At 36.7% G+C, this 23,701-nt stretch overlaps 3 protein-coding genes and 1 pseudogene across 4 annotated transcripts; 3 read left to right on the top strand and 1 right to left on the bottom strand.

Moving 5' to 3' along the window:
* The first annotated feature begins 794 nt into the window (after positions 1-794).
* On the top strand, positions 795-2,128 carry LOC137715860 (tRNA-splicing endonuclease subunit Sen2-1 pseudogene; annotated as a pseudogene).
* Positions 2,129-2,269: 141 nt separating this feature from the next.
* Positions 2,270-6,510, bottom strand: LOC137715859 (tetraspanin-3-like). Its single transcript, XM_068455211.2, has 2 exons — positions 5,864-6,510; positions 2,270-2,799 (listed from the first exon to the last, which is right to left on the bottom strand). Exons 1-2 carry the CDS (start codon positions 6,374-6,376, stop codon positions 2,455-2,457), a joined length of 858 nt encoding a protein of 285 aa, XP_068311312.2. The 5' UTR covers positions 6,377-6,510; the 3' UTR covers positions 2,270-2,454.
* A 7,568-nt stretch (positions 6,511-14,078) lies between these two features.
* LOC137716385 (interactor of constitutive active ROPs 3) lies at positions 14,079-19,886 on the top strand. 2 transcript variants are annotated; one of them, XM_068455832.2, is made up of 5 exons: positions 14,079-14,498; positions 15,888-15,997; positions 17,205-17,415; positions 17,744-19,426; positions 19,536-19,886. In XM_068455832.2, the coding sequence occupies exons 2-4, from the start codon at positions 15,978-15,980 to the stop codon at positions 19,412-19,414; spliced, it is 1,902 nt and encodes a 633-aa protein (XP_068311933.2). In that variant the 5' UTR covers positions 14,079-14,498; positions 15,888-15,977; the 3' UTR covers positions 19,415-19,426; positions 19,536-19,886. The 2 variants fall into 2 exon arrangements, with proteins under 2 accessions (XP_068311933.2, XP_088547495.1); XM_088691369.1 differs by lacking the exon at positions 14,079-14,498 and adding an exon at positions 15,003-15,660.
* A 1,146-nt stretch (positions 19,887-21,032) lies between these two features.
* Positions 21,033-22,734, top strand: LOC137715326 (small ribosomal subunit protein uS12). The gene is made up of 4 exons (XM_068454612.2): positions 21,033-21,172; positions 21,946-22,101; positions 22,198-22,324; positions 22,435-22,734. Exons 1-4 carry the CDS (start codon positions 21,168-21,170, stop codon positions 22,573-22,575), a joined length of 429 nt encoding a protein of 142 aa, XP_068310713.1. The 5' UTR covers positions 21,033-21,167; the 3' UTR covers positions 22,576-22,734.
* The last annotated feature ends 967 nt before the right edge of the window (positions 22,735-23,701 follow it).

Consider the following 23,701-nt stretch of genomic DNA (forward strand, 5'->3'; position numbering starts at 1 on the left):
AGTGGGACAAGGCGTTCCGTCCCACGTTTGGTGCGCCTAAAACGGGTGGAACGAGCTGTTCCACGGGACGAGTTTTGGGTGAATTTTCGTTCCACCTCACCCCCTAGAACGACTCGTTCCACATCCGTGAAACACAAAATTATAACCTCTCCGTCTCCTTCTTCTTCCTCCTTGTTTCCATCCGAGAGCATCTTTGCTCCCGCTCCATTCCGTTCCATCCTGTCCCGTCTCGTCCCGTCCCATTCCGTTCCGTCCTGCCCCGTCTGCATACCAAACGATACCTAAAGGATCCCTTTCCTACTTTCCATTTCCATTTCTCCTTTAAACTTTTGGAGTAACGTGACATTTTTTTGCCCCAGTAATTTCGGGGCTGTGATTCGCTAAGGTACACAATACCAAAACAAGTACGGAGTTTGCCTGTTTTGGAACCGAGGGAAACAACAGGGTTACGGGAGGAGAAGGGACGAGGGCGAGTAAAAATAAACACTCAGAAGACCAAAACGAACAGTTTCATTTAAGGGGGATGGGACTAAAACGACGTCGGCTTAAAATTTGAGTTTTTTCTTCTTCTTCCTCGCGCAGCTTCCTGCTTCGTCTCACGCAGGTTTCAGGTCAGTCTGGGTGGGCAAACAGAGTTCCGGTCAAGTGGCTTTCCGGCCTCTGGAAGGCAGCTGCCCACCCTTTCCCCAAAACGTGTGTCTTCCCAGAATCTTGGGCATAAACTGCCAAGTTTGTGATTATTTGAACAATCACATCCACAGGAGAGCTTCTTCTTCGTCTACGAAAAGGTATGCTTTCCAATTTTCCATCAATTTTCCATCTTATTTTTTGCTGCTTTTCGAGAATTGATTAAAACATTAAGGAATTAGAATTTTCGGTTAAGAATTTTTCTGGTCCCTCTGCTTAACTGGTGGGTTTCTAATATTTTCTTTGATAAATAAAATTTTTATTTGCAAGTGGTTGATTGCTGGTTAGGGCCTTCCTCTTCGACGTTCCGTGTTCAAACCCTACCTCTGCCGCTTAGCGTAGATTATTGTCGAATATCGTTTCGACCAAAAATAAAAAGATTAGTGTAGAATATCGCCAACTTTGAATCAATCTATGTTTTCAATTTTTTACATTTGATTATAGCAATTAAGAAGAGAGAATTCCAATGCTGGCAGCAGAAATAGGTTGGTTTTCGGGGTGCATTGAGCAATGCTTGTAAACTGAATTCTGGGTGTCCCTTTAGAGGTCGTCAGCGTGTTTGTAATTATATATTTTGTTCGATCCTGTTGTAGGTCGAATGGGGCCTCGATGGAAAGGAAAGGGCGCAGAAGCTAAAGCGCTTGCAAATCCGAACAAGCCCTTCTCCTCGGTCGTGCCTACTTTGGTCATCCTGTTGTTAATGCCGATAAGGATAAACACTGGTTTCGGTTGGGCATGGAAGAGGCATTTTTCCTATGCTATTCTTTTAAATGCCTCAAGATAGCTGGCGAAGATAAACACCTGAAGGATGATCATGAGCTTTGGCAGTACATGAAATCCCAAAAGGCAGCTTTTCCTGTCTTTTACAAGGCGTATTCTCACCTTCGAACGAAAAATTGGGTTGTGAGACCCGGACATCAATATGGCGTGGACTTCGTTGCTTACCGTCACCGTCCGAGTTTGGTCCATTCTGAATATGCTGTGCTTGTGTCATCAGAAGGAGATGCTGTAGCAAATGGGAGATTGAATGTGTGGTCTGATGTTCATTGCACCTTAAGGCTTTGTTTAGGTGTTGTAAAGACATTGCTAGTTCTTACAATTAGTAAAAATGGTGATGATGCTGCCTCTCCGTCATGTTTGGCCAATTACACAGTTGACGAGCGCACAGTTACAAGATGGAATCTGGAACAAAGCCGCGAGGAAGATACAACAGATGATGTGGAATCACAAGCAATGGACTAGTCGAAACTGGAACTAGGTCAGTGGCCAAGTAGAATCGTATTTCTAATATTACAATTTCCATGTTCATGTTGCAAGTTAAATGAATGTGTTTCACATCTGGGGAATTTGATTGAGTTGATTTTCTGCGGTTCAACATCACCTGTGCAATTTACATAAAAAGTAATGCAAACTTTGCTTTTCTTCATACGTATCTGTACTCTCTGGATACTTTTTCACATTGTCGGAGTAAGTACAACACAACACAACACTTCCACGTCAAGCACCTACACTACCAGTTTGCGCGTTGTGTTTGCAGTTGGCGTAAACACATACCGAAGAAAAAAATTTCTCCAGTAGATGGTTAATACAGTCTCTACAGAGACTATAGAGTGTCAATAATTCACATAGCCAAATTATCAAAAATAAAACCAAATTCATGATGTTCACTTGACTAAGACAAATAACCCTATGACTGCAACCCCGAAATGCCTTTAACATACACTTTTCACATAGTTTTTCCACGTATTAAATTCTCTACCATTATAATTAAAGTTGGAAAGCACTTGGTTGTGATTTTGTCATCCGCGCCTGCCCGTAGGGTTCATCGTTGTCCATCCGACGGTTGTTTCGGAATGCTGCACAACCTATCACATAGAAGATAACTAGGATGATTAACACAACAATGTTGATCACAGAGACCTTCCTCCAGCTCTTCTTGATGCTGGCCAAGACACCAGCTTTGCAAGAGTTGCAGGAATAGCAGAGTTGCTCTTGGTCATTGTTCCACATCGTGCAGTCCGGATTGGTCCCGACCAATCCTCCTCCGGTGGTCCAGACTGTCTCGTTCACATAGCTATAGCCACATTCTGTAGGGGGCTTGCAGCAGCCAGACTGTAGAACAAGTGGGGAAAAAATTGGTCTTTCAGTCACCATAGTAATACAAATACACTCTCGCGCGAACACACACATATTACATGTATATCTTCTTTGGGAAAGAAACGTTTCTGTTTTATGTGATTTTCAATTACGTTTCCTTCATATTTTCCTATGTTCTCCTAATAACTACAGATTCTAACTTGAGCAAGTGTAACAGATCACCCTTAAGTAATGTCATTAATAACATATATATACTTCTAACTTAACCCACCCCCCCCCCCCCCCAATAAATATCCGTCGTGTGGTGGCTTTATTGTGGTTAACTAGTAAAAATCTTAGGATTGGAAGCGATCTTAGAAACCAATTAGGCCCCAGTAAAAAAAACCTTTGAATGAAATAAATGTCTCACATTTCCTACATTATGCAAGCAGCACATGACCATGAATGTGAGACAGGCTTCTTACTTGAATACAAACTTCCTAGTTTCCAATATTTTTATTTGTTATGAAATATGGTTATGTGAAATTAAATCAGTTATCACAATATCGATCCAATTAGGTGTCTTGCTTAAACTAAAGTTCCTCTTGTTTTTAAATTTTGGTTTAATTAGCATAATCCAGAATTTGGGGAAAATAGTATGTAATGGGTGAAAAGTTTTATTTCTTTATTTATAGAAAATTATTTATTTATTCCCTTGTAATTTTAAAATTGGATCAGGATGGTCCAACATGTGAAGAAAGTATGGAACATGCTAAAGGCATGCAATAATTTCTGGAACATTGTAATTCTTTCCACCAATAACTTGGACACTTTTTCTTCTTTACACCAATATTGTGAACTTATTTTTTATGCCGATAATGTGGACCTATAGACAACAACAAAAATTAAAATAAAAAAGGAAGTGAGCCCAAAAAAAAAAGAAATTTTTCAATGTGCCGAGAACACGACTCAGTGCACCAAGTTTACTAATACAATTGGTTGGAATTCTTTTTTTTTTTAATTTTCAACCAATTGTATTATTACACTTAGTGTACCGGGTCGTGCTCCCAGCACACCCTGATAAATCTCTCCAAAAAAGATGTGGGAAAGGAGGAGCAAACTTTAGGTCAATTCCAAGTTTGTTCTAAGGTGTACCAGACAAAAAACTGAGAAGGGGACTTCCACCTAAAAGAAATTCTGTTAGGATAAAGCAAAAAAAGCCATCCAATTTCCAAACACTCCCAAAAGAGAACATGTGAACGTTCTTTCTTAAAAGATTTTGAGGACACTGACTTCATGTAATGAAGTACAATACAACTACTACCATGTTGTAATTAGTACCTAAATAACTTTTAAAATGTGAAGGGAAAAAAAAAACAAAGATAACCCAAACCCAAAGAGTTGCTTAAATTTAAGTTAAGTTGGTTTTTACCGTCTAACTCTTTATTTAGTGGTATTTCTCTTTCTAATTATATAGACATCTCAAATTTGAATCTTGTTCTCCGTTGGTCGGTAAAATGTTTTCTACTCTTGTAATGAGTCTTATTAGAGTCTGGTTTAGGGCTGTTTTAATTTTTCTAAGCAGTGTTTTTTTTAAGTTGAGGATAAAATTGTGTGTGTTTATGAAGAAAAATGTTTTTTTTTTCTTTTCAAAATCATGGGTGTAAAACAGCATAAAGCAAAAGCAGCTTTACCATGCTTCTAAAAAAAAATGTTTTTTCAGGAGGCAGGTGAAAAATACCAATTAATGAAACTTTTATATTAACAATCCTACCTCCGTCTTTTATTTTGCCAAAAGCCCTTTAAGCACTATGATTTAGCAAACACTTGTTTTTTTACAACTGTTTAATCTTACCGCATAACAAATGCAATTTATATAAAAATAAAAATAAACTCAGAAATCTCAAACTAGCCCTAATATCTTAAGATAAAGTGTAAACCCTGCAAGGCTACAAGTATTGTATCTTGTAAACATCATTTCCATCATTTCCAAGTTACACCGCATTAAACAAGAGACACAATTATTGAGATTAGCTATTTCTCGATTACGGTCAACGCCCCATTGGGTTTTGTGGTATCAAAAAATCCTTTAATATGTCAATAATTTTTAATAATCCAAAGTTTAATTGATGGATTTGGGCTTAGAACCACAATGTTATTCTTTTTGGTCTAAAGAAAAATTTAAAATAGAAAAAAAAATTATCACAAAATGAGCCATTTGAATCACTGATCAATTTAAAGCACGATTTTTGTTTTTTTACCATAATCATATGATTAGATAGGATAATGCTAGGAAGCACAAATTTTTAAACAACATTTATAAATCAAATGATATATCACCAATAAAAAATAAGTACATTAATTAATAATTGATTAGTAATTTAATCAACAACCATATTATTTGATATACAAAATTCAATTTAAAATTTTGACATCCCGAACGTTACCCAATTGGATAAGCACACTGGGTGGGAGCACTATTGTTCTATTTGTTGGTGGTTTTCCATCATTATCAAAAAAATATAAAAAACCAAAACAAAACAAAACAAAGGATGGCCAACAAAAGGCAAATTTCCATTGGTACAATACAAGAATCCCGTAATATATTAATGTTTAATGGGTATGAATATAATATAATAAGATGGAGGACTCAACCTCAAACCCCACCCCTGGTTGTCACATTGTATCTGCCCATGTGCCATAAACTTCCCTACCAATTTTGAAGGATCTCATCAATCCACTAAATCCTAAACCAGATCTACCACTAACCCACAAATTAATCATCTTCAACTTCAACTTTAAAAACAAAAGTGAAATAATCTTGCCCCATGCAATAGAACCCTAAATTTTTAATTCAACTACTCTTCCTCAAAACTTGAAACTAAGTGTCACTAAATCAAATAATTATTCGAACAGTACTAAAGCTTCAAGTATTACAGGCTTTGACCTTAGTCAAGTCGGTTATTTGCTCCCCTTTTGGACTCCAAATTTGACTACCTCTTTGTAATTTAAATAAATTTAGAGTAAATTATTATTTGCATGAAAAATCTCCAACTAATATGAACATAACCATAAAAATAAAGTTCCTAAATTCACATACCTGGATAGGATTGAGGTTTCTGTTGTAGAACATGTCAGCAGTCTCAGGCACACCATTCATAGTCCTCCCCATCTTTTTACAGGTTTTTGAGTCCCTCACACAAGAAGCAATCTTCCCCCAGTAGCTATTATCCGCCACGCGCTCCTCCAGCCAGCCGGAATAGTCCTGCAGGAAGTAGTCCAAGTAAGCCCTATTCGTCTCCGCCCTGCCGGAGCCCTTGTCAGTGACGGCGTAGGCGAAGATGATGAAGCCGATGAGGGCGGCGATGATGAAGAACATGACGAATAGATACGCCCACATAAGAAAGGTGTTCCTGTAGCACGCACCCGCGAACCCAGCAAGGGAAACCACCATGATTGCGACCCCTATGACGATGAGCGGCCATTGGAGGAACTTGAGGCAGTCGGTGTTGTTGGCGCGGCTGCTCAGCCAGATTCCTCCGCCCAGGATGGGGATCGAGAGGAGGAAAGTTATGAAATTTAGTAGTCCAATCAAGTGGTTGCTAGCCCTCATGATTTTTTTACTTTTTTTTTTTTCTAGGTTTTGTTTTCCTTTTTGGAAGGTTTGGAGATTTGGTTTTCTTTTCTTCTATCAGCCGCAGCTCTGCTTTGAATGTGCTTCTGAAGTTTGGAGTTTTGATGAGGTCGTATGGTGGTGTTAGTTTTATAAGGGTTTTTAGGTGTTGAGTGAGGGTGAGAAATGTGATCTGTACTCTCTCTGCGTTGCTGACATGTATTAAGTTTGTGAAATGACATGACTACCCTTGTGTTTTATTGGTCGTACAACTACCTAACTACCTTTGTGTTGTCATCTTGCTTTGTGGGAGTGTTGGTGTAGTTTGGCTGGAGAGCTCATTTTCAGGCATCTTTTTGTTGTTGGTTATCAAATTAAGTAATTTAAATTCATTTTTAAAACAAGTTTACTTAAGACCAAACCCAATATTGGACTAAATGCTATCTTTTAGGTTTTATTCCCCCCCCCCTCCCCAAACCCAACCCAATTCATACTAAATATGTCGGCTAAAAGCTAAAAACCAAACAAAAGCCAAATTCCTCCTGGATTTAGCCTAGAAAATGGTATGGGCACCACCAGAGGGACCCCACCCACATGGGCATGTCTTCCAGGATTTATTGAATTGAACGCCTAAGATTGAATATAATCAAATCTAATGGTAAAAGAAAAAGATCTAACAGCCCAAATTTAAATACAACGGCTAAAATAGTTTAAAAAAAATTATTTAACTCAAAATTCACCCAAATTTAGTGACTTTTCAATATTTATCGGAATTTAAATATTTTTAGGTTCAAATGTTCATAAAATAAAACTATGATAGTGTACATAATTTTTTTTTAATAAAAAAAATACTTTAAAAGAAAAAATTAGCCTAAATTTATTATTTAATAATCTCAGGCTAAAAAATTTAAGCCATAAGGGTTGGAGCAGAAAAGCTGTTTTTGGGCTAAAACCTAAATTTTCTGGTCTAAAAATTTTAAGTTTTAGCCCAAAAGTTGGAGATAGTCTAAGAAAATAGATTTGTAAATAATATTGTTTATATTCATACGTATGTTAGCAATTAATGAAATGAAAAAGGATGTGACTCTCATTGATTTTGAGTAGTCGCAATTAAAATTGAAGGTATGAGATAACTAATGGATTTTCTTTTTATCCAGACTCGGCTCTTCTCATCATTATTCATTTTCATCTTATAAGTAAACATGTCATAAAAGTATATAATCTCCACTACTAATTGCACCAAAATCTTTTGAGGTGAAACTTTTCACCTAAAATTCATTTGGCCTCATTTTACTAAGTATATCAGACCTAAGAAGTTAAAGTGTGAAACCACCACCACAATATAGCCTAATGGTTGAGACAAATTCTAAACTCGTATTCTACACGGCATGTATTGGGTTTGATTCCTAACATTGTAAATTACCTAATAGTGATCATGTAGAGGATAAAACATCTCTGTAAATCTTTCCAACTTTCGAAAAAATTAAATGACCGTGCCAAAACCACTAGCTGATACCCATTTTTGAACCAAACAAAAAGAGATTAAAGTGTGACAATATCGGTCCATGGTTTGGACTCGTGAACACTTGCGGAATTCGTGACATCACAAAAATAATGGTGTATGGGGGCAGAATGGGAAAACCAATGCTTGATTGCAGAGTACCCCAATTGAATATCCTGTGAAAGTAGTTGCCTACTAGAGGATCTACTGTTTGACTATGTGGGTTGCTTGTGGTAATTGAGTGAAGATATTGATTTGCAATATATGACTTAATTAATTTAGTTAACTGTTGAGTTTTGACAATGACCTTCAAATTTTATTCAGCCAAAACAAAAAAAAAACAAAGAATTTGAAAATACACGAGGATGACTTTTTAGGGTATGTCTTGTTCATCAAGCTCCTAGTTGCCAACTTCATATAATTCGAGGAAAGCCTTTATAGATTGCGGTTTGATTCCATAAGAATTGTTGACCGCTAGATTTTACGATGCATTTTTTGAAATGTGATTGCACATCTATTTTTATTTTTCACACGTCATTCTTAATTTTTGACAATCAAATCGAATGAATTGAAAAAAATTTAATGATAAAAAATTAATAAAACATGTAAGAAGTAAAAATAAATGTATGAAAAACACTATCCTTTTTTTAATTGCAATTTAATTGTTTGACATTAGGACAATTATATGACGTTCACAGTGTACGACACAAACTCTATCACAAAGATCAGTTGTTATGCGTAGGTGTGATTATATTACATAATTATTGCTCAAATTAAAATATTTTTTACATGGTGCAAAAAAAAATCTTGATGGGACCTAATAGTACAAAATTCATCCTTTCATTAAAATCGTGCGTGTATAATTGATCTCAATAATAATTTTGTTCAACACATAGAATGAAATTACGTCGTACATATTATCGTATACTCTACCAATTCACAAGGTAAAAATGTTCTTCTTTTTTTGTTTGTTGACAAAGAAGCGTAAAAATGTCGTGAAGTCAAGCGATCTCTGTTATATCAACAACTAGAAAACGTGGACAAAACAACGGAGCTTGCTCATAAATAATGAATAATCAATAATATTTTGGGATGAAAATCCTGGGAAATTTTGCATGAGTCAAAGTGATAACGTAGAGAACAAGTAAGCACAAGAGAAGCTGATAATGGAATATGCAAAGAAGGTGGTGGGTCCATGATGAACGTTACAACTTACAATTGGAACATGCAAAGGAGGAGAAACTGCCTATTAAAGTAGAACGTGGTCGGTGCCTCGGTGGTAACGTTCTCCTGGACTTTGGTGGTCAAACTCTCCAAACTTATCTGCTCGGTGCATTTTTTCTCATCATCTTAAACTTCGGTATATGTTTAATATGTAATTATTTATTTATTATGTATTCTTTTACTTAATTTTAATTAATTTTCTCTAAAATTAAAAAGGTAACATTTAATGTAAATATTAACTATAATTAGATAAAATTACACATAATAAATAATTAGATATATAATAAACATACGCTATGATTATCAAGAGGACGTAATAATAATATATGATATTGTTATAAGATAACGTGCCAATTTGGAATTCTTATGAAGGTCGGTGGAAATTCAACTCCATTGAAAATTCAAGTAAAAGACCAAAAGAGGACAAGGCACAGATGCCCATGTAACAAAAGCATGTCAACAAGCTCTTTTTTTACTTCCATACTCACTCGTATAAGAAATAAGGGTTGTATCGTATTGAGAAAACATTTTTTTCGCTAACATAATTTAATAGATATAAAGCTGGACTATCAAGTAGTTCGACCATCGAGGACTTATCCCTAAGGAGCTCCATTAAAAACTGCAATATAGTGCTATTCTTTTGTATTTGTACGTGAAAGATTTTGACACATCTTGTGATAACAAGTTCGATGCCAATTAATTATATCTGAAAATAGAAAGGCCCGCTGAGAAAACACACCGGTAAGCAGCAGCAGTAAAGAAAGCACTCCAGTTAGGCTGAAAGGCCACCCAAAGAAAACCCAACAAGAGAAACGGGAGCCGAAGCCCACTGATTCCTATTCTCAATTAGACCCAAACCAATAATGACATGTTTATTTATTTAAAATTACTCTTTTGTGCACTTTGCACTTCTTTACTTCATTTTTCTCTAATAAACGATAGCATTAGTACGGTAAATTGTTAGTTGTTAAAAAGAAAGAGAATCAATGAGAATCGAATTTGCATTAGGGTACATAAGCATCAATGTTTTCTACCACTGCTATTAAACGTCATCTGCATGTTCGTTACTTCTCCTTCGTTTATTCATGATGGTAAAAACTAAAGAGAAGTGTGCATGAAGAGAAAAAAATGTTTGTATTTATGATTTGCATTCTAATTAAGAATGGATATGCAAGGTAGGAATATTATTTTAGGGTTAAGTCTAGGTAACTACTTAACTTTTTAGGGTGATCCCTAACATTTTAAAACATCTTTAATGACTACCTAGCGTTTTAAATGGTGGACATATGTTAGATCCATTAGCGTTAAATGATGATGTGAACAATTATTAAACTAAGTTTTTACTATCAAGTCATCTATGGAGTTTTGAATCTCCAAGTCGATGCAATTTAGCTAAGCAAATTTACTGCTTAACTTGACTAAAAGGAGTCGATTTAAGGAATTAGAGCTCCAAAGATGACGACTAGTACATACGAACTTTTGTATTTGTTTACCTCCTCAATTAATGCTAGAAACAGCTCCAAAGATGACGACAACTATTAAAGCTCCAAAAACAATGTCTAATTTTTAAAACATTAGGTAGTTAATTAAAATATTTTAAGGAGTTGAGACTAATTTAAAATCACCTTTACAAGTTGGATAATTATCCATACTTATCCATCATTTGAATTCATGAAATATCATTTGTTCACTAACATCTAAAGAATAAAAATAAAAAGAAAATCTGTATCCATAAACAATTAGGTATCAAATCATCAAATGGGTAGTTTATCTTAAACCAAGTATCATTTTGATTCACAACTTCTTCGATTTCAAATAATTAAACATGTCATGATAGAATGGTGCGCACAATTAATTTTTTGGTGTTTCTAGATTTATACACCATTATTTCTATAACATTAGAGTCACTCGCACTATGAATAGTGACAAGACAAATGTGTACACATCCAGTTACAAGATATGTTGTCTCAAAATTACCATGCTAGAATGAAAAGATAAAAAATGTCATGACCAGTACCAATTGTCAACAATGTCTAGCTAAAAATGGTTTCCCTATTAACACGTGTTGATTTCAAGATGTTATATTTGAGCAGACAGATATTCTAATTTCATGAACAATCCCTACAAGAATCTTCATGTAACGCAATGAGTAGCAAGTCAATAACCATGCTAAAACAATTAAAAAAAAAAAAACTAATGAAAATAGTTTGAAAACTTTAAGTTTTAACGATAAGGATAAGATAAAGGGTAAAGTGAATAGTACCAGGATTCACTTTTTAGTGTAAAAATGTGGTTGTTCGTTAAAATGAACAGTACCGGGAGCTTTTCGTTAAAGTTCCCAAAAAACATGTTGTAACACAACCTTTAACAGCTGATCCAGAGTTACGTGCCAAATGTTTTCTAGCAATATTGTGGTAACCACTAGAATTAACTTGGCTCCTCAATGAACGAAGAGGAGTTTCTCCTCAATTCAGTACATGACTGATGTAGATAACTTTATGTTTATAATTGGAACCGTTCATATTATAAAACAAGTTGAAAAGTTTACAAACTTTAACCACCCAAGATGCATTTGGTTATTTACTAAAATCTTATGAATGATGAAATAGGGTTTAATGTCATTGTGTTTAATGTTATTGTGGCGTTTTGAACCACTAATACAGTACATGGTTTTATATTAATTGCCTGAAAAATCATGGTCATGGTAAAATCGTTTCATAGATCTCTATTCCCATTTGTACAAAACAACAATAAAGTCTTATCTCACTAAGTGGGGTCTGTATGAATCCTATAACGCCTCTGTATTCAATTTTATGTCAAATCTTCCATTAACTCAAAGTATTTCATGTCTCCCTATTTCCATTTGTACATTAAAAAAATTGTCCTACAAGATTCCAAGTAATCTTATTTTTTATTTTTTTGATCAAGGATTCCAAGTAATTTTAAATCCGGATAAATGCTTTCTAGTGGCCAAACCAATATTGCCCATAACGATTCCACTAGGACCACATCATGATTTTCTGAATAGAATGGGATGGATTGCAATGGTTTTCCATAAATGCCAAGAAAAAAAATACAATTTGGCATGGAGGATTGGCGATGGAGGCCTTCAGAGACTGAGTTGGTGGCCACCAACAACACACCCAACCAACCTGAATAATGAATGCAAATCACATTGTGAAGAACATCACATTCTTTTAAATAGATGATCAATAAATTCAATTTCCTATGGACCATGGCAAATAGTACAGAGTTTAAATAAGGGGGTGTGATATCCACACATCTCATTTTACTTCTCACACAACTTTTTAATTTTCTACCATCAAATCAGATGAATTCAAGAAGATCAACGGACATAAATTATCAACGGGTGTGTGAGAAGTAAAATGTGGTATGTGGATAGCACACGCCTAAATAAGATGTGTTTGATATGCATGTTTGTCAAGCCAAAATGGAGGAGAAAAGGAGAGAGTAATATTTATATAGTTCCCCATCGAGAAATACAAAAATAATATACAATTTATATGTGAGAGTTCTACTTCTAATATCACTAAGGTTTTTATGATAAAACTGCATACCTAGCAATAGGTCATAAGCGGTTAAGTGAGGTAGTGGCGAAGCCAGAGTTATATATCACGAGGGGCTTAAAAGTCTCACACTAAAACGCTCTCCTAATCTAAGAAAAATAAAGGTTTTCCGTGACCTAAGTTACCGATCGCCATCATTTGGGTTTGGTATGACGTCATTCTTGTCATCCTCTTCCTCAACTCAACTCTCATGCCTAGTATCATGACTCAGATTCAAAACAAAAGTCCTTTTAAGCAGAAGAAGGAGGGAAAGAGGGGATAGATAAAGGCAAAAGCAACTGTATTAATCTATTTCAAGGAATAAAATAAAAGGATAAAGCAAAAATAAAAATAAAAACTAGCCCTCTCGCCTACTTCATCTCTCTCCCTCTAACCTCCTGAGTCCCTCAAAACGCATAGTGGTTTCGGTTAACTACACATGAGCCACCAACCTCAAATTGAACCCAGTGAAGAAAATAAGGAAAAGATTATGGTTGGGGCTCTAATCCTATGAAAATCTTTGGAAAGCAAAGTGATCTCTAGATTGTTTTGTGTGAAGAAGAGGTCAGAGTAGGCCCAAGACCATTTTGGTCCCTTCATGGCTCTACTCTTAAAGTGAGGACGACATCGGTGATGCTGGTGGTGGACTATGTTAAATCTGAAAACTTTATCAACTTCAATAATTGTTGTTGAGAAAAAGAGCAACTTGAGGCTTAAGGTTTCTTAGCATTGTTGGTTTCACATCAAATCGAACCAATGATGAACCATGAAAACACATTGCGTTGTTGGTTTACTCTCTGCTCAAAACAATTTTTGACATCCACAGTTAGTCGTCAACTGTATAACCAGCAACAAACGTCATGCTAAGTTTGATTAGCAACTCTCCATTAGCCTTCTACTCTTTCCCTTTTCATATATTTTCGCTCATCCTTTGGTTTGGTCATTACCTAGTGACCAAAACTCTGTGTCCGTCGTTAAGTGAGTTTATCTTTCATCGCGATCTCCTTACTTTCTGATAAAAAAGAAATGAAAAATGACTACTACAATTATACACCCTTTTGTTTTTGGTTAACAGAATCTAACACATCTAAGATCTCATAACTTTTGTCCTTTTAAGTTTTGAAATGTTGTAGAACCAACTAAAAATAAAGAATAATTTCTTGTTCATATTCTTCGTCTTTTCCAGCATCTCTCTGATTTTTTTCCCCATTTCTCGGACCTACTCCATAAATGCACATGTAGCTAGTATAAACTTTTTGGTCTTTTATAGTGATATATGACAATAATTACATACTAAATTTTTTAATTTACTTATATTATAATACGTCAAATGATATACAACGAAATAATACAGAATTATTACACATAAATTTGTTCTTTTTAACGCCAAATGGTCATAGAAGTTTGAAACACTCGAGACGGATAATATATCTAACTTCGGACGTAAAGCTGGAATCAAATCCAGTTTTATGATCCTTATCTCATGAAACGACAATTATGTCCTCTGTTTTCTCTGCTTTGTAACTTTACATTTCTCTCCCTCTCCCTTCTCTCTCTTCTCTCTCTCCTCTCTCTCCTCCGCTCCTCTCTCTCTCTCTCTCTCTCTCTCTCTCTCTCTCATACTCAAAAACAGGGTAAACAGTCCACTCCCTCCACCCTCCAAAATCTCCCAACACACAAGGCACAAAATATCCAAAAATTTAGAGATAGAAAGCCTCGGAAACTGCAACACCAAAGCTAGAAAAAGAAAGGAAGAAAGTGAACAGTTTTCACACTCATCACTTCTCTGCATTATCAAAATATACTTCATCCTCTCCCACAAGCTCACCAGGTAAGTCCATTTTTCATGTTTTTTGGTATTCTCTCATTTAATCTGCTCTCTTTTGTCTGCTGTGAAAATGTGGAGAAAACAGAGGAACAAATCCCATTTCTTTGTACATTTTTCAGCATTTTGTTGTCTGATGTTTAATGGGTTTTCTGTTTTCAAAATTGGGGTACTCTTTCTTTTTCTTTTCTCACATTTTCTCAGCAACCAAACAGAGATTTTTGGAGTTGTTTATCTTCATATTCTACTGGTTTTTTTTTTTAAGAAAAAAATATTTTTGTAGTCTCAAGGGTAATGATGTTTCTTTTTATCTTCTTTTCGGATGAATTCTGAGCATAAAAAGAAGCTCCTTAGCTGATTGATAACAACGCAATGCAGCAGCTTCTCTTTTTCTTGCTCAAGTGCTTCGACATTTGCAGGCTTTTCTTTGTCTTTTTCCGGCTTGAAAAAAAGCAAAGTCGAATCTCAAAAAGTTGTTCTATACAATCAAGTTTTCAACTTTCGCTTTTCCTCTTCAATTTTGTTTAGCTGCATTACTTGCTTTTTTCTGCAGATTCTGATTCCGTATTATATTTTATTTTCTTGGGTTTATGTTGTCTTTGGATCTGTTTCTGTTTGTTTGTTTCTCGGGAAAAAAAATGATGCCTTCCGAGAAAATAATGTTTTGTTTAAAAAAAAAAAAAAAAAAGCAAGAGGCAACCTTTGAGAAAAGATAACTATTTTGTGTTCATCACTTCGAACTAGTCCCCTCATTTCACGGCAGAACTGGAGGAGGCAACTTTCTTTTTAGTTTTCTCTCGCATCCGAAACTACCCTTGTTCCGAAACAAAACTAATAAATGCTCATTGCGAGGATTAGGGGTATTCCTGTAATCATGACTGGCTAGCAGTGCTTACAATGATGGATCATGAGCACGATTAGAAAACTGTGGGACTTGTTAGTTGGTACGTGGTTACGAGCGATATTACTACTATAAGCTACACTAAAGGAGAGGAGGAGGGTTTGAACCGGAAACTCCGGACGTAGTTGTTTGAAGGCAATTGGTACAACATTTAGCTTTTAGTTACGAGTGATATTACTACTATAAGCTACGCTAAAGGGGAGGAGGAGGGTTTGAACCCAAAATTCCGGACGTAGCGGTTTGAAGCAGTCCACCACTTGCAACTTGGTACCAAGCATTTAATTGGGTTTTTGAAATGCTTTTTTCGCTTTTTCTTTTTTGGGTTGGAAGAAAATGGTTGGTTGGATTTGTAGTTGGCACATTTTTGCCATAATGTCATTCTGTGTGAATGATAAGGAGCACATGTCCCTCATGAAACCAATTTATTTCTTTGAACATTTAAGACATTGGATTCCCCCCGGTCCCGGCTTGTGATCTTGCTTCAACTGTTTCAGGTCTTGGTGGGTCGAGGGCATTCAAGTAGCGAAGCATAAATCAGTTCCGTCTCGTTCGCAACTTTTGCTGCTAGAAAAGGCAGTTGCATTATGCAGACCCCTAAAGCAAGGTAACTTTCACGTGCCCTTTTATGTGATTGGCATCTTGTTCTCCTCTTTAAAAGCTTGTTCGTGTGCTTGCTTGTTCGAATGCAGCGTTGTTTTGGTTTTTTTTTGAGACAAAAGGTAACGGTGTTCTATAATGTTGCGTACTTTTCTGTATTGCTGTGTATAACCTAAAGAGAGTAGTAGTACTAATGCTCACCAATGCTGCAAAACCGATGTCATAGCAGCTGCTCTTTTTTGTTCCAATAAATTCAAGTTCTTACATCTGGTTTAGGGGTTGTCCTTGTTCTGTGGATGTCAGACTTGTAGTTGTATTTTATGTACCAATCGATTCGTGCACTTCCACCGCTGACAGTAGTGGACCAGTTCTGTGGTAAGGCCCTTGGTAGTGATATCTGTCTATCTGCATCATCATAAATATTTGGCAACTTCTCGTCTCCTTCCTTTGAGGTAATTTTGGGGCCTCTTGGCAGCTACACAGCAGCATTCAGGAACTACTGGAGCTATCGAAGGAGCGTAAAGGGCTCCCCTTGAACCAATTAACCGACCTTAGTTGCATAAACTCATCCGCGCATTAGATTAAGGATTGATTTGTTGTGAAATTTGTTTGCTTGCTGTCTTTGATTTTTCGTTCAACATGGGAAAAGAATATTATCATTACATGCTATCAGTATCATTATTTTAAACATCTTAGCTAATGAAGGGAAATCATGTCACCATGTTGCATTTATTTGTCATCAATTGGCAAACTCAAAATTAAACTTTCCTGGTAGCCAATAAATCTCATCACAAAATTTTTGTAATTTTCCCCACCATTCTCTGTGGTCGTTGCAGGGAAATTTTTCTTGACAGTTCAAAGAAGTGTGCAACAAAGTTTATGTGGTTTTTCTTAGTCTTGGTTTGTGTAAATTGTTCCGTGTAATGTGTGATTATTACTCAAGGACATTGGCATTTTCCATTTCAAAAATTAGGATTCTTAAACTTTGAGATTTTTTTAATGGAAAGATAGAATCCGAGTTTTCGTTGTAATTCAAACTGGATAGAATATAGAATTAAAACGTTTCGAAGCCAAAAAAAGGAAGTTATAAGGACGGTATATTTGTTGGACAAATGACAGAAACTCCGGACTGCTTTTATAGGATCTGAAGCTGAGAATTCCTGTTGCCATTTTAAGTGATAATATTTGACTGATATATTTTTTTAATTTTATAGAAGTGGCTCCTCTGAAGTGCCTCAAAGGGTTTCTCCTCCTCAAAAGGTCTCTCCTTCCCAAAAGGTCTCCCCTCGAGTTGCTCGCCAACTCAGGCCAACTGCATTGGAGACCACTGACTCTGCATCTACTTCAAGTCAAGCTAAAAGAGCAACTAAAGATAGAAGCCCAAAAGTCACTGAGCGTCGGTCACCCAGAACTCCAGTGTTTGAGGTACTTGTAAACAAACTCCACGAGTCCTTCTACTCTTTCACAACCTATAGAATTATATAACCACTGGAGGTGAAGTGTGGATGGTCTAAACTCTAAACCCTTGGGTGGAAATTTTGTTTCCATCTTAAAGTTCTCCAACACAATTTGACACATTAGCTTGGCCTCAGTAGTTTTCTTTGTCTTTGTCTTTCCCAAAAATTACCTTCAATTGGGTAATTTTTTTGGCTGTGGTGGGATTTGCAAGTAAAAATGCTTGTGTTGCGTGCATTGTCTATGTCTTTCTTGAGATACAAAAAATTCTAAAACTTAATCTCTGTCCTTGACGCAGAAGAAGGGCCCAAGTAGAATATCTGAGTTGGAATCTCAGATTTCTCAGCTCCAAGAGGATCTGAAGAAAGCAAAGAACGAGCTGCAATCTTGTGAATCATGCAAGAAGCAAGCTCAGCAAGATGCCGAGGAGTCCAAGAAGCAAGTACTGGCCTTGTCCTCAAAGCTCGAAGAATCCCAGATGCTGCTTCCTGAGCTTTCTATTTCTGAGGAAGCTCGTGTTATCAAGCTCCACAAGATTTCACAGGAAAGAGACCAAGCGTGGCAGTCCGAGCTTGAGACTCTGCAGAAGCAGCACTCAGTTGACTCAGCTGCCTTGGCATCTGCTGTTGATGAGATTGAGAGGCTTAAGGCGCAGCTTGAAGTGGTGGCTGCATCTGAGGCTGATCAGATAAAGCATGCAGAATCAACAAACGCTGAGCTTCAAATCTTGAAAGAAAACTTGGCTGAAACACTCTCTCTTGTGGAGAACATGAAAACACAATTAAAGGACTGTAAGGAATCCGAAGCTCAAGCACAAGCAATGGTTAGTGAAACCCTACTGCAGCTGGAGTCCGCGAGAACAGCAATGGAGGCACTCAGGTTCGATGGCATGAAATCGACAGAAGCTTACAAATCCATTGCTTCAGAGTTAGATCAGTCAAGGGCACGTGTAAATTTACTAGAAGAACTTGTTAGCAAACTCAAGGCTGACCTGATTAATGCAAGCAGCAACGTTTCACAAAATCAGGCTGGTAACAATGAGCTTCAGCAAAAATTTGAAGAAAAGCAAGAGACTATGGAGCCAAACCAGACTGAGGCAGAACTTCATGACTTGAAGTCCGAAGTGGCACGGCTAAGATCTAGTCTTGAAACTGCTGAGACCAAATACCATGAAGAACAAATTCAGAGCACCGTGCAGCTAAGAAGTGCCCATGAACTGGTGGAGCAGATAAAATCTGCATCTAGTCAGAGAGAGGGGGAACTGGGAGCGTTATTGACGAAAACCAAGGCTGAAGTTGAAGAGTTGAAGGCCCACCTGATGGACAAGGAAACTGAATTACAAGGCATTACAGAGGAGAATGAGGGGCTCAATTCGAAGCTTGAGAAGAGCCTGTCATGCCAGAGAGAGTATGAACTGGAAAAGGAATTGAAAGAACTAAAAGGGCATGTTACGGATTTAAAGGCTTATTTGATGGACAAGGAAACGGAACTGCAGAGTATTTCAGAAGAGAATGAAACACTGAGGTTGGAAATCAACAAAAGCCAAAGTAAAGCTAACGATAAGGTAGAGGCAGAAGTAGAGGCTGCAAAGTGCGCAGAGCGAGAGGCTCTCGTGAAGCTTGGCATTGTGATGGAAGAGGCAAACAAGAGCAGCAAGAAGGTAGCAAGAGTGGCGGAACAGCTGGAGGCAGCACAGGCAGCCAATGCAGAATTGGAGGCGGAACTAAGAAGGTTAAAGGTGCAGTCCAACCAGTGGAGGAAGGCAGCGGAGGCAGCTGCTACCATGCTTTCATCAGGAAATAATGGCAAGCTGATGGAGAGAACTGGATCACTGGACAGCAGCTATAATCATGTCAGCGGGAAGTTTGGCTCACCTGACTCTGAAGATATGGATGATGATTTACTGAAGAAGAAAAATGGGAACATGCTGAAGAAGATTGGGGTCTTTTGGAAAAAGCCACAGAAATAAAAATGCTCCTCGGTAGGTTGATGACTTGATCCATCCATCATCAACTATATGTGATTTTCATCCTTGGAAGTATAGTTCTTCCTCTTCATTTCTAACTACCTTTCTGTGTTTCTTTTGACAGAAATATGGTTTTCGTGGTATGCCTATCTGGTTTGTTTAATTGGCAATCTTCCTAGCTTCCATTACTGGTGCAGTGGCTGCATTGCAGAAATATTCTGGTTCATTTTCTTTTACCCCGGAATATTAAACTGATAAATTTAGATGTGTTATCCGAGTATTGAGCGTTGCTGCCATGAGTGATGGAAGGTATATCTGCACGTATTGGTTAAGGACAAGATTTACTGTTATGTGAGACAATATATACTTGGTAAAATATGTGGGTTAGTTGTCCTGCTCTTTTCTATCCTTTTTGAGCTTCTGTTTGCTTAGTTCCTCTGTTAATTGTTGAATGGATATTTCCTGTTTGTAACTATTTGAGTTTGCCCAATTAACTGAGGATCCCAACTTCTTACCAATGATACGCCACGAGTTATAACATGGCACTCCACTCCACAAATTAATCTGAGACGCCGTCACCTTAGAGTCTCACTAATATTTGGGGAAAAAATATCAAACTGGGACTATTCCTATACTAAACCAAAATACTAAGTAGATGGTGTTTTTATAGCAGTAACGAAACATAATAGTGCTTATGCATCTTGGTATGGATGTGGTTCCAACTAGTCTCCATCCCCTCTAACATGTGACGATTTAACCTACTAACACTATTGCCTACCAAAGAAAAAGATATTGAATGTCCTGTTAATATTAATTTGGCAATTTAAAAACTAGATAATCTTTGGTAAGAGCTTATAGCTCAGGTGGATACGAGTTTTATCTTTCGACTTGAAGTTGGGTTCATGTACCCCTCTCTCAGTATTCAGTATTACTTGTATACGAAACTATGGAAATTCCCAATTTTGTACATAATTATTGCACACCAAAGCTATGTTCCGGGGCACACCAAATAGCAAACACCTTAGTTGAACTTCATACATAAAAGAAAGTGCTTTATATAACTCAACCATTTTGTTAATTCTGAAACACAAAATATTGTGAGAACCAAATCCTTTATAATGTGGTATTTACAAAATAATTGATTCAAATTTGTTGATTCTTATCGGAAAACGCTTGGCTCCTTACATGCAATAACTCATTCATTTGTACAGAGAAACCACAGTTTCACATGTGCCTTTAAATTTTCTTAAAAGTTAGTTAGAATACTTCTCACATACGCATTTTTTTATTTCTTTTTCTGGTTTTGAAATATCTCATAATCTAATATTAAGAAAGAGAATTCGAATTCAGGTGAATAATTAGGAGTAATAAATCACAAATGCTAAAGTGACTATGATTTCACTTGTAAGTGAGAGGTTAAGTTCGATTCTAGCCAAAGGAGAATTTTAACCATATTATTACTAGTCCATTGTGAGGCTTAACCTAATCTCTCACAATGCCGTTTGTTAAAAAAAATTTTGAGGATGGTTTATAACATAGTGGGCCCTTTTTAGGTTCCTTACGATGGCCCATTGCCATTCAAAAAATATTTTATGTCAAACTTGTAAGCCCAAAGAGAAGGCGTATATTTAAAGAAAGCGCGATAAGCCCTTAGGGTTTCTCATTGCTGTTAGTGACCTTGAAGGCTTGAAGCTATTCTTCCTGCGGCTCCAAATCTCTCCCTGCGAATCGCCCACTTTCTTCTTGTTCCGTCGCCATGGGGTAAGCTTCTACTTCCTTCGTCAATTCTTTCCACTCTTCGCTCTCTGTTTGTTTCCTCTGAAACTATTTTCTCGATTGAATTTCTCGCTTAAAATCTGCTCTAAATCTCTGTAAATTTGTAAACTTTAGTTGGACGAAGTAGATTATGGAGAAGATTGATTCTTTTGCGACTCAAATTGTATTATTTAATGGAAATTATTACGCACCTGTTTGGATCCGAGTATCGACTGCATAAGTGCATATGTTCATACTGCTAAGATGATTTCGATTAAGTTCTTGATGTTTTCATGGGATATGTTTAATAAGTTGGAATACTTTTGTTTGGAGGAAGAGCTTTTTTTTTTTCTTGGGATTTTTCCAGGAAGTGTTTTGGTGGTAATAAAGATGGAAGTTCTATACACTTTATGATGATTTAGGTCAAAGACCAAATTACGGTCAAGAAGATTTATTCGGAAATATTTCATTTTTATGATGTATCGAACAGGTGTAAACTTTTTATCGAAAGTTTGTCAGTTGAATGCATTTATCGAAATATTGATCTTCGGTTTTGATGAACGTGTGTCCCGCTACAACTTATCTTCAAAACGAATGTATTCAGTGAGCTTGAATTTGTGCCTGGATGCCATCACTTACTGGCTATTAGATTGCAAGAAAACAATCAAGCATTATACAGTATTCATGTGAAGTAGCTTTTGGTTGGATGTGATTGTTATAGATTATAAGTTGTTGTAAGATAAAAAAAATGCCTTAACCCTGCTGCCAAATTTTTACAGGAAGACACGTGGAATGGGAGCAGCTCGCAAGCTGAAGACCCACCGCAGGAACCAAAGGTGGGCTGACAAGTCTTACAAGAAGTCCCATCTTGGAAATGAGTGGAAGAAACCATTTTCTGGATCTTCCCATGCAAAGGGCATCGTTCTTGAGAAAATGTAAGTAAAATTTAGCTAGATGCCTTTTCCTTTAAAAATTTTAACCAATCCATTTTAGACATGGATTTTACGATATTTGGATGTTTAATTATGCAGTGGTATTGAAGCTAAGCAGCCTAACTCTGCCATTAGAAAGTGTGCTCGAGTTCAGCTTATTAAGAACGGAAAGAAGATCGCTGCCTTTGTGCCAAACGATGGTTGCTTGAACTACATTGAGGAAAATGTGAGTATAGTGGAGAATAACTGTGTTGCCAGAATATGGCATTTATGTTAAATGCTGCCCTTGCTATTTTAAGTTTTTTGGATTGTACTGATTATTGTGGCCGCTTGCAGGACGAGGTTCTGATTGCTGGATTTGGTCGTAAGGGTCATGCTGTTGGTGATATTCCTGGAGTTAGGTTCAAGGTCGTGAAGGTTTCAGGTGTGTCCCTTCTTGCCCTCTTTAAGGAGAAGAAGGAGAAGCCAAGATCTTAAGTTTGTTATAAAATGTTTTATCTGTTGTGCTACTTCGACATTTTGATTTAGAGACAATTTTGTCAGCATTTTATGCACTTTTTGTTTCCCTTTTCCCTTACGATGCTTATGTTTTAACGATGGAAATTTCTGTGGCCAAATATGATTTTCATTTCCTTAGTAGTGAATTGTTTGTGTTCATCGTTCTTGTTCTCTTGATTGTCTGAATGTTCCATTCAGGTTCTGAGTTTGCGGTTTTATCGCAACAACTGTTTTAACTGGATATGCTGTTTGTTTTATGTTGAACCTTGTGGATTTGGTATTGCTGTAGTTTGCTGGTTTCTTGACGCTGTATCTAAGTTAGCATTTTGCTGGTTTCCTCGTGCCCTAGATGTGTTAGCTTCCGATGCACTCTCTGAATAACAGCACCGTGATTTCTTCTCCCAAGGACTTGGGGTTGTTATTCGAAAACTTGTTATTTCGCCTCGAGTCTTGTTCTTCTAGACTTCATGGTCCAAGAAAATTGTGGTCACCCACAAGTTAACGGTAGGTGACAATTTTTTTGGACCATGGAATCTGAAGAGAATGGGTTTGCATTCTCATTGCACTATCGAGTCTTGAATGTAGAAAATGGTTTGTTTGGTGACCGTGATCTTACATCTGCCTCCCACTTCCATTAGCAATAGATCTTTCAGTTGCACGAGTTTGTTTTCTTTTACCTGGCAATATTTTTATTAATTACTTTAATCCACAGGATCGGAGATTCGAATTAATTTGCGCGTATGTTTATACGATTTTTCAGAAAACTAAAGGCTTGTTTGGAAGTGTTTTTAAAGTGACTAAAAGCCCTTTTGTGAAATTGATTTTTGGTTTCAAATTGATTTTGGGTTCAAAAAGCATTTTAAATGCTTTTTGAAAGAAGTACCAGAAATGTGCTTTTTGCAGGAAGCATTTAAAATGCCTTTTTAGGATCCACTTGGATATTTACTAATGATTGGATTCAAAAACATTATCACCAAAAACACTTTTGTCATTTTAAAAGCATTTTCAGATGAGTCCCAAGTCATTTGTGATAATTTTATATAAATTACACCACTCGCAGGCTCTTTTTTTTTTTTTTTTTTTTCAAGCTATTCGAGAATCTGTT

This window comes from Pyrus communis, chromosome 3, assembly GCF_041283825.1.
Source record: "Pyrus communis isolate YQ-2024b chromosome 3, ASM4128382v1, whole genome shotgun sequence".
Classification (NCBI taxonomy): Eukaryota; Viridiplantae; Streptophyta; class Magnoliopsida; order Rosales; family Rosaceae; genus Pyrus; species Pyrus communis.

Coding starts and splice junctions, on each gene's coding strand:
- LOC137715859 (XM_068455211.2), bottom strand. CDS start 6,376: ATGAGGGCTAGCAACCACTTGATTGGACTACTAAATTTCATAACTTTC. Junction 2,800..5,863: donor GAAACCTCAATCCTATCCAG/GTATGTGAATTT, acceptor CTTGTTCTACAG/TCTGGCTGCTGCAAGCCCCC.
- LOC137716385 (XM_068455832.2), top strand. CDS start 15,978: ATGCAGACCCCTAAAGCAAG. Junction 15,998..17,204: donor ATGCAGACCCCTAAAGCAAG/GTAACTTTCACG, acceptor TTAATTTTATAG/AAGTGGCTCCTCTGAAGTGC. Junction 17,416..17,743: donor CCAGAACTCCAGTGTTTGAG/GTACTTGTAAAC, acceptor TCCTTGACGCAG/AAGAAGGGCCCAAGTAGAAT.
- LOC137715326 (XM_068454612.2), top strand. Junction 22,102..22,197: donor GGCATCGTTCTTGAGAAAAT/GTAAGTAAAATT, acceptor TTAATTATGCAG/TGGTATTGAAGCTAAGCAGC. Junction 22,325..22,434: donor TGAACTACATTGAGGAAAAT/GTGAGTATAGTG, acceptor GGCCGCTTGCAG/GACGAGGTTCTGATTGCTGG.